Source organism: Rhinoraja longicauda, chromosome 1 (genome assembly GCF_053455715.1).
Source record: "Rhinoraja longicauda isolate Sanriku21f chromosome 1, sRhiLon1.1, whole genome shotgun sequence".
Taxonomy (NCBI): Eukaryota; Metazoa; Chordata; class Chondrichthyes; order Rajiformes; family Arhynchobatidae; genus Rhinoraja; species Rhinoraja longicauda.
In genome coordinates, this window is record NC_135953.1 from 4630261 (window position 1) to 4640683 (window position 10423).

Sequence of the window (10423 nt, forward strand, 5' to 3'; positions counted from 1 at the left end):
CACTGAAGATATTCACAAAATGCTGGGGTAACTCTGCGGGTTAGGCAGCATGTCTGGAGAGAAGGAATAGGTGACGTTTCGGGTCGAGACCCTTCTTCAGCTTCTCCCCTCTGTCCGCAATGAGGAAGAGGTGAATTGTCCCGAATCTGTAGGATTACACAGCACAAATCGTGGGAGGAATAGATCTGTTTTAACTGTCCGACATTCGCATGGAACCCATCCTCACAAGAAGCAGTTGAGACAAATGTGGATTAGCCCCATTCCCAAGATCGGGTAGACGCACAGAGTCTCTTGCTCAGAATAGGGTAATCGAGGACCAGAGGACATAGGTTTAAAGGGAAGAAATATTTAATAGGAACACGAGGCGTAACGTTTTTGTGCACAGCTGGTGGGTGTAAGGAATGAGCTGCCGGAGGAGGGAGATGAGGTAGGGTCTATCACAATGTTTAAGACGGGTACATGCATAGGACAGGTTTGGAGGGATATGCAGGCAGGTGGGATTAGTGCAGATGGGACATGTCAGCCGGTGTAGGGAATAGACAATAGACGCAGGAGTAGGTCATTCGACCGTTCGAGCCAGCACCGCCATTCAATGTGATCATGGCTGATCATTCTCAATCAGTACCCCGTTCCTGCCTTCTCCCCATACCCCCTGACTCTGCTATCCTTAAGAGCTCTATCTAGCTCGCTCTTGAATGCATTCAGAGAATTGGCCTCCACTGCCTTCTGTGGCAGAGAATCCCACAGATTCACAACTCTCTGACTGAAAAAGTTTTTCCTCATCTCCGTTGTAAATGGCCTACCCCTTATTCTTAAACTGTGGCCCCTTGTTCTGGACTCCCCCAACATTGGGAACATGTTTCCTGCCCATAACGTGTCCAACCCCTTAATAATCTTATACGTTTCGATAAGATCCCCTCTCATCCTTCTAAATTCCAGTGTATACAATACAATACAATATATCTTTATTGTCATTGTACAGGGGTACAACGAGATTGGGAATGCGCCTCCCATACGATGCAATAATTTAATTAGCTAGTCAGTATTAATTTAAACAACCCAATGAAACAAATTGTAACAGTTTTAAACAGAATAAAGTGCAAGTAGATCTGTGCCGGATCGCTGTGCGATGTGACCATCCGGCTCAGCAGGACCGGTTCATAGCAGCTATGGCCCTGGGGATGAAGCTGTTCCTGAGTCTGGAGGTGCGGGCGTGGAAGGCCTTGTATCGTCTGCCCAATGGTAGAAGTTCGAACAGACTGTTGCAGGGGTGTGAGGAGTCTTTGTGGATGCTGGTGGCTTTTCTGGGGCATCGTGTGTTGTAGATGCCCTCCAAGGCTGGTTCCTGTGTTCCGATGGTCCTCTGAGCTCTATGGACTACCAGTTGGGCCGTAGGGCCTGTTGCTATGCTGTATCACTCTATGACTCTATGGGAACTGAAAATATTATTTCCGGGTTTGCAGTCAATACAAAATTGTGTGGGACTGTGAGAAGACCGAGGTTTTAAGACGTGTTTTAAATGAGTAAGTGGTAAATATGTGGCAGATGTTGTGAAGTTATCCACTTTGGTAGGAAAAGAAAGGTATTATTTTGAAAGCCGCTATATTGGGGAATGTTGATGTCAAGAGTGTTTAACTGACATATTTATTGACAACGGAACAATGAAATTCTTGGTGCAGCTTTAGATGCCCATTAATGCAATATCAGCACGATGGCACAGCAATAGAGATGCTGCCTTACAGCTCAGAGAACTGGTTTCAATCCTGACTACGGGGTGCTGTTTGTACCTTCTTCCTGTGACCGCGTGCATTTTCTCCGGGTGCTCCGGTTTCCTCCCACACTCCAAAGACGTACAGGTTTGTAAGTTAATTTGACTTCGGTAAAAATTAACCTAGTAAACCTATGCTGCACGCCCTCAATAGCAAGAATATCCTTCCTCAAATTTGGAGACCAAAACTGCACACAGTACTCCAGGTGCGCTCTCACTAGGGCCCTGTACAACTGCAGAAGGGACCTCTGTGCTCCTTGATTGGACGAATGGCCTAATTCTGCTCCTATCACTTATGACTTTATGAAAACGGTTCTGAATGATAAATGTAATTATTCAAGGCTAGCCAACAAATAAACTGTGTAGGAAGGAGCTGAAGATGGACACAAAAAGCTGGAGTAACTCAGCGGGTCAGGCAGCATCTCTGGAGAAAAGGAGTAGGTGATATTTCGGGTCGAGACCCTTCTTCACTCTGGAGAAGTCCGAAGAAGGGCCTCAACCCCAAACGTCACCTATTCCTTTTCTCCATAGATGCTGCTTGACCCGTTGAGTTACTCCATTTTTGTGTCTATCTACAAATAGAGACTGTTTAAAATATCATTGGGTGGTGAATCTTTGGAATTCTTTGCCACGGAAGGCTGTAGAGGCCAAGCCAGTGGATATTTTTAAGGCAGAGATAGATAGATTCTTGATTAGTATGGGGGTTATGGGGTGAAGGCAGGAGAATGGGATTAGGAGGGTGAGATAGTTCAGCCATGATTGAATGGCGGTGTAGACTTGATGGGCCGAATGGCCTAATTCTTCTCCTATATCTTATGATCTTATGAAGGGCGTATTAACATTTTTCACCGTTATCAACGAGGCTCCTGTCCTTTTTTCAGTGATCAGGTTAGTTTTCTAGCAGTTTCTTGGTTGGCAACTAAATATAACTGACTACAACATTACACGTTTCTTTGCACTTTGACACAGAGTATGACATGATGCATTTTTCTAAGATGCTAAGTATGATATACCTAAGATGCTAAGTATGATTAAGGAGCGTTGCACAGAGGAAGTGGCCGACCAGAGGATATTCTCTTCGGTGATATTTTGTTCTGCACCAACCTGTATTTCTTATTGCAACTCAATAACACCCAGTTAGGTTGCACATCAAAGCCCTGCTCCTACTTCCCTTGGGACACTGTGCTAAAGTTTGCACTGTTAAACACAGTTGACAGCACAAAGACACCATTCAGCCCATCTATGTGCTCCATAGTATTGTGTCAGAAGGAACTGCAGATGCTGGTTTACACCGAAGAGACCTTGTTATCTTTATACCAGTTTTAGAAAACATTTCAGAGGGCTTTGCTCTCAAATGAAAGGTATCTGTCAATGTTGGGATCGCTGGATCGCCGGCGCAGACTCGGTGGGCCGAAGGGCCTGTTTCCGTTCTGTATCTCTAAACTAAACTAAAACAGTCCAAGTTTGTCAACTCTCTACTTGTGGCCAATACCCACCTAATCCAGGCATCATCCTGCTAAACCTCTTCTGCACCTTTCCAAAGCCTACACATGTTCTGATGCATAGAATGGAACGGCGGATGCTGTTTTATACTGAAGATAGAGACACAAGGTTCCGGAGTAACTCAGCGAGTCAGGCACCATCTCTGGAGAAAAAGGATGGATGGCATTTCGGGTCGGGACCCTTCTTCAGACTGAAAGTGTTCTGATGCTCTGGCCCGACGAATGCCACTCCATTAGCTCAGCTGCTTCCAGTTCAGTTGCATTGAGAAGGGCCGCAAGGCCAGATTTGCAAACTAATTTTGCAAACTACAAAATCCCACAGACGGAAAGCATAAGATCATAAGTGATAGGAGTAGAATTAGAGTTACTCCAGCATTTTAGGTCTATTTTCGGTGTAAACCAGCATCTGCAATTCTGTCCTACACAGACCACATACACATAGAAACATAGAAAATAGGTGCAGGAGTAGGCCATTCGGCCCTTCGAGCCTGCACCGCCATTCAATGTGATCATGGCTGATCATCCAACTCAGTATCCCGTACCTGCCTTCTCTCCATACTGGTCCCTTTAGCCACAAGGGCCACATCTAACTCCCTCTTAAATAGAGCCAATGAACTGGTCTCAACTACCTTCTGTGGCAGAGAATTCCACAGATTCACCACTCTCTGCGTGAAAAAAAAATTCTCATCTCGGTCCTAAAAGACTAAAAGGGGTCCTAAAAGGGGTCTTAAACTGTGACCCCTTGTTCTGGACTTCCCCAACATCGGGAACAATCTTCCCGCATCTAGCCTGTCCAACCCCTTAAGAATTTTGTACGTTTCTATAAGATCCCCCCTCAATCTTCTAAATTCCAGCGAGTACAAGCAGAGTCTATCCAGTCTTTCTCCATATGAAAGTCCTGCCATCCCAGGAATCAATCTGGTGTCCCAGGAATCAATGTGGTATCCCAGGAATCAATCAATCACATCGTCTCCCCATGCTCTCCAGAGATGCCTCCTGGCCCGTTGAGATATTCCAGCATGGGTCGATGCTGGGGCCCAACGTTACTCTTCACGTTGTATATTCACGATTTGGACGAAGGGATTGAAGGGTTTGTGGCCAAGTATGCTGATGATACGAAAATAGTGGAAGGGCAGGTGGTGGAGAGAAAGCAGGGACTCTTCTGAAGGACTTGGGCAGGTTGGGAGAGTGGGCAGAGAAGTGGCAGATGGAATATTTTGTGGCAAAATGTCGAGCCATGCATTTTGGTAGTAGGAATAAAGGGCATAGTGTGGCGGTGAGCCACGCCTGGTGCGAACCCTCGGCTCGGGGGGGAGGGGGAGTTGGCGTCACGGAACGTGGAATGGCGAAGAGGGGCAGTTGGTAGTGGAGTTCCAGGAGTTGAACTGGTTGGGGGTCTGGGGAGCTGTGTGATGCTTGAGCAATAAAGAAAACTTAGCTTGACACGTGTCCTGCTTCATTGGCTATGCTTGACACTCGTATCCCGCTTCAGTAGACTATTTTATAAATGGGGAGAGAATCCAGAAATTGGAGGTGCAAAGGAACATGGGAGCGCTGGTGCAGGATTCCCAAAAAGTTAATCTGCAAGTCGAATCGGTAGTAAAGAAAGCAAACTCAATGCTGGCATTTATTTCAAGAGGGCTTGTTTACAAAACGAAGGGATGTAATGCTGAGGCTCCATAATGCGCTGGTCAGGCCACATTTTGAATATTGTGAGCAATTTTGAGCACCATATCTGAGGAACGATGTGCTGGCTCTGGAGAGGGTCCAGAGAAGGTTTACAAGAATGATCCCAGGAATGAGTGGGTTAACTGACGTTGAGAGTTTTTCGGCCCTGGGCCTGCACTCGCTGGAGTTTGGAAGAATGAGGAGGAATTTCTTTAGTCAGAGGGTGGTGAATCTGTGGAGTTCTTTGCCACAGAAGGTTGTAGAGGCCAAGTCGTCAGTGGATAATTTTTAAGGCAGAGATAGAGTTTTGGTCAGTACAGGTGTCACAGGTTATGGGGAGAAGGCAGGAGAATGGGGTTTGGAGGGAGATATAGATCAGCCATGATGGAATAGACTGAGTAGACTTGATGGGCCGAATGGCCTAATTCTACTCCTAACACGTATGACCTTATGACCTCAGCACTTTGGGTCCTTGATTCTGTTGCTTGTTTATCCGAGGCAGTGTGAAGTGTAGTTGTAGTGAGGTATATCGGCCAAACGTGGGTAGATTTAGATTTTAGATTTAGAGATACAGCGCGGGAACAGGCCCTTCAGCCCAGCGAGTCCGCGCCGCCCAGCGATCCCCTCACATTAACACTATCCTACACACACTAGGGACAATTTTTGCATTTACCCAGTCAATTAACCTACATACCTGTACGTCTTTGGAGTGTGGGAGGAAACGGAAGATCTCGGAGAAAACCAGGTCACGGGGAGAACATGCAAACTCCGTACAGACGGCGCCCGTAGTCAGGATCAAACCTGAGTCTCCGGCGCTGCATTCGCTGTAGGGCAGCAACTGTACCGCTGCGCCACCGTGCCGCCCACGGTAGGTGGAACTCGTGTAGATAGGCAGCTTGGTTGATATAGACAAGTTAGGCTGAAGGGCCTGTTGTGTGCTGTACGAATGTGTGAGTCAACGGTGGGAAGGTTGCTCTGTGATGGACTGGGCTACAGCCACAACTCCCTGCAATTTCTTGCGATCTTGTGCAGAACTTCCCAAACCAAGCTGTGATGCAACCCGACAGTATGCTTTCTATGGTGCGTCTGTAGAACCTCATATGAGTCCCTGGAGACATGCCGAATTTTGCTCAGTCTCCTGAGGTAGTGGAGGTGTTGGTGTGCCTTCTTTCTAATTTTCTACGCCGCAGGAAATTGCAGCAAATTGTGATCGCAGCCCAGACCATCACACAAACCAACCTTTCTATTGACTCCACTTACACCTCACGCTGCCTCGGCAAGGCCAGCTGCATAATCAAGGAAGAGTCGCACCCCGGCCACTCCCTCTTCTCCCCTCTCCCATCGGGCAAAAGGTACAGAAGTGTGGAAACGAACACCTCCAGATTCAGGGACAGTTTCTTCCCGGCTGTTATCAGGCACCTGAACCATCCTACCACAACCAGAGAGCAGTGCTGAACTACTATCTACCTCATTGGTGATCCTCGGACTATCCTTGATCGGACTTTGTTGGCTTTACCTTGCACTAAACGTATTGCCTTATCATGTATTTGTACACTGTAAATGGCTCGATTGTAATAATTTCCGTTGGCTGGTGAGCACGCAACAAAAGCTTTTCACTGTACCTTGGGACTCGTGACAATAAACAAAACTGTAAGACTGCAGAGTGTGTAGGATAGTGCTAGTGTGTGGGGATCGCTGGTCGGCGCGGACTCGGTGGGCCGAAGAGCCTGTTTCCTCTCTGTATCTCTAAACTAAACCAAAACTAAACTCCTTCCCAAACCAAGCCATGATGCAACCCGACAGTATGCTTTTTATGTTTCATCTGGAGAACTTTACACAATGGCACAGTGCCTCAGCGGTAGAGTTGCTGCCTTACAGTGCTATCAGCGTCAGAGACCCGGGTTCGATCCCGACCACGGGTGCTGTCTGTACGGAGTTTGTACGTTCCCCCCGTGATCACGTGGGTTTTCTCCGAGATCTTCGGGTTCCTCTCACACTCCAAAGACGTGCAGGTTTGTAGGTAAATTGGTTTGGTAAATGTAAATTGTCCCGAGTGTGTGTAGGATAGTATTAGCGTGCAGGGATCGAGGGCGTGCAGCGTAGGTTTACTAGGTTAATTCCCGGAATGGCGGGACTATCATATGTTGAAAGACTGGTGCGACTAGGCTTGTATACACTGGAATTTAGAAAGATGAGAGGAGATCTTATCGAAACGTATAGGATTATTAAGGGGTTGGACACGTTAGAGACAGGAAACATGTTCCCAATGTTGGGGGAGTCCAGAACAAGGGGCCACAGTTTAAGAATAAGGGGTAGGCCATTTAGAACTGAGATGAGGAAAAACTTTTTCAGTCAGAGAGTTGTGAGTCTGTGGAATTCTCTGCCTCAGAAGGCAGTGGAGGCCAATTCTCTGAATGCATTCAAGAGAGAGCTAGATAGAGCTCTTAAGGATAGCGGAGTCAGGGGGTATGGGGAGAAGACAGGAACGGGGCACTGATTGAGAATGATCAGCCATGATCACATTGAATGGTGGTGCTGGCTCGAAGGGCCGAATGGCCTCCTCCTGCACCTATTGTCTATTGGTCGGTGCGGACTCGGTGGGCCGAAGGGCCTGTTTCCGCGCTGTGTCCAAACTAAACCAAACAAAGTCCCTGGAGACATGCCGGATTCCCTCCGTCTCCCGAGGGAGTCAAGGCGTTGGTATCCAAGGCATTATCCGTGGATAATATTCAACATTAAATGCTGTTGCTGTGCCTGATTCAACTACCGTCACTGAGCTTTCTTGTGTTTTGGCAGGTCATGTTTTCCTTCGAGGCCGGGCGCCGTTGTGTTTCCGGCGCGGGCAACTTCACCTTCGAGACCAAGCACGGCAACGACGTCTTCCTGATCGTGGAGAGCAGCATCCAGGAGCAGAAGGCCCAGGCGGAGGAGAACCGCCGCAGTCTTCACCCCTCGGAGCCCGGGGACGGGAGCGGCTCGGCGGACTCGCTCACCGCCGACCCGTCCCCTCCTAACTCGGTGGGGACGGGCGCCGGCCCCGGGGCCAAGGGAAGCCCCGGCGGCAGGGAGGCACCGCCGGCGAAGAAGGAGCAAGTGGGACCGCCCAGGGGCGCGGAGGAAAAAAACCTGACCAAACACCTGAAATCCCGCAGCCTGCCCGACCCCCCGGATTGCGGGCTGCCGACCCCACCGCGGTCCCCCGTGCCCAAGCACATGGCCACCTCCGACCCCAGCTCCGTCTACTCCGACCCTCTGGACGCCCTGGGCGTTGGCAAGCGCAACTCGGACTGCCCGTACTCCGATCCGCTGGACAGCATCCCAAAAGACCCCGCCATCCAGCCACCGCCCCGCCTGGGCTCCAAGGACCGGAGGAGAGCGGAGCCTCTGTACGCCGACATATACGAGCGGGTGAACTACGACTTCTCCCAGGCGGCCGTCTCAGCCCCGAGGTCGGAGGAGCACATCTACGACGAGCCCGAAGGCCGTGCCTTCCAACATCCACCCGAGGGCAGAGCCCCTCAGCCTCTCCCTTTGACCACCAACCTCTACGAACAGGCCAAGCAGCAAGGGGGACAGGATTCCTGGAAAGAAAAGGTACCCTGCGCTTCCGCCCCTTTGCAACCTCCACCAAGAGGCGGAGAGAAGTCGATCGCCAAACCTCAGAAGCCCAAGCCCAGACCATTGCCTGCACCAAAACCAACCAACAGGATGTTAGTGAAGGACAAGCAGGCGGACCTGAAAACGGTCGGAAAGGAACAGGCCAACCCCGGGACTGAGAGGCCAATGGTCAAGAACTTTAACAGCTCAAATAACTGTATTTACAGCAACGTTATGAAGAACAAAAGACCAGAGAAGGAGGCGTTCGTTGATGAATTCACAATTAGCCCGGACTCTGTTTACGAAGATCTGGGGAGTCTTTGATGGGCCGCATCTCGAATTAATGTTGGGTCTTGGAAACAGAATGTGTTTCTCTGCAGAGGAGATTAGTCTATCCTGGCATCATGTTCAGCATGGGCATTGTGGGCCGAAGGGCCTGTTCCTGTTCTGTACTGTTCTGTGTTCTTTGTCCATCTCGTTTCCAAAGATCCCGAGCACTGCCTCAAACAAGGATAAAGCGTTGGACTGTCCTGCACGAACGGCCAAAACAGAGATGGCTAACTTTGTTCTTGTTTTTAGTGCTTTATTGTCATACGTCCCAGACAAAACAATGAAATTCTTACTGGCAGCACCACCACAGAATATGTAAACATAGTAACTACTGTCCTTCTGTTCGGTTCGCCAGCAAAAAGGAGATGGCTCTTCGACACTGATTATAGAAAATGTTTCTTTTTCCCCGGGAGTAATTTACCTTTTAAATGTGAAGACAGTCCAATTTTTGATTTCAATGTGTTTTTTCCAGATCAGCATTTACATGCATGACCAAGGCTGGGTTAATGAATGACTGGCTTTTTATTTCTGTCAACCAGCTCTCAATCCCAGCTCTGTGCAACTGTGCGGAATAAAGTCATAAGTGATAGGAGAAGAATTAGTCCATTCGGCCCATCAAGTCTCCTCTGCCATTCAATCGTGGCTGGTCTATCTTCTCCTTCCTCACCCCATTCTCCTGCCTTCTCTCCATAACCGCTGACACTCTTTCCAGGAACGGGTTCCCGGAAAGCTCGCGTTAGGTCAGAGGCTTAACATTACGCCTGTCATGTGGTGAGCTCAAGGTTGACCGGACCGCGACCAAGGCGAGAGGGGTAGGAGGTAGAGAAGAAGAAGAAGAAGAAGAAGACGGGGGAGGACAAAGACCTCCTTGGAAAGATGCATGGGAGACCACATTGTGGAAGTAGATGTGCCGGATGGAACTGCAGATGCTGGTTTACACCGAAGATAGGCACAAAATGCTGGAGTAACTTAGCAGGACAGGCATCTCGGGTCCACACAGAACGTCACCCATTCTTTTTCTCCAGAGATGCTGCCTGTCCCACAGAGTTACCCCAGCATTTTGTGCCTGTCGTCATGGAAGTAGATGTTTACTGCCGCCTTACAACCACAATGGAAGGCTGTGTAAATGGTGATAGTGACCTTGGCAGGAGACTTTTTTATCCACAAACTACTTATGGTGTAAGAGTACAGAGTACTCTCCAAATACCTGCTGTAAAGATTATTTTTATGTATTAAAAATAACAGTTTATAAAGATTTAGTTTTTTTGATTAACTAAACTCTTTGACGTTGGACACACGGGGTCTTCCTTCCCTGTTTTTAAGCCTGTTGTGTATTCTGAAGATGTAATTGTTTGTCAAAAATCGTCCATTTATAAAGATGTGTGAATTTGTTCAGTTCATCTGCTTTCTCGGTGTTGTCATCTTGAAAAACGAACTTTAACGATCTTAGCTGCTCGCATTAGCCATGCCCGCATCAGTTCCTCCTCTCGGTTACATAGAAACATAGAAAATAGGTGCAGGAGGAGGCCATTTGGTCCTTCGAACCATTCATTGTGAT

General features: G+C 48.5%; 1 protein-coding gene across 1 annotated transcript in view; it reads left to right on the forward strand.

The window, feature by feature from the left end:
* Positions 1 to 10202, forward strand: part of dok1b (docking protein 1b) — a 65705-nt gene extending 55503 nt beyond the window's left edge. The window contains exon 5 of the mRNA XM_078408694.1: positions 7735 to 10202. Coding sequence (XP_078264820.1) covers positions 7735 to 8859 — 1125 coding nt within the window. The 3' untranslated portion in view covers positions 8860 to 10202. The remainder of the gene's footprint in view (positions 1 to 7734) is intronic.
* Positions 10203 to 10423: the final 221 nt, after the last annotated feature.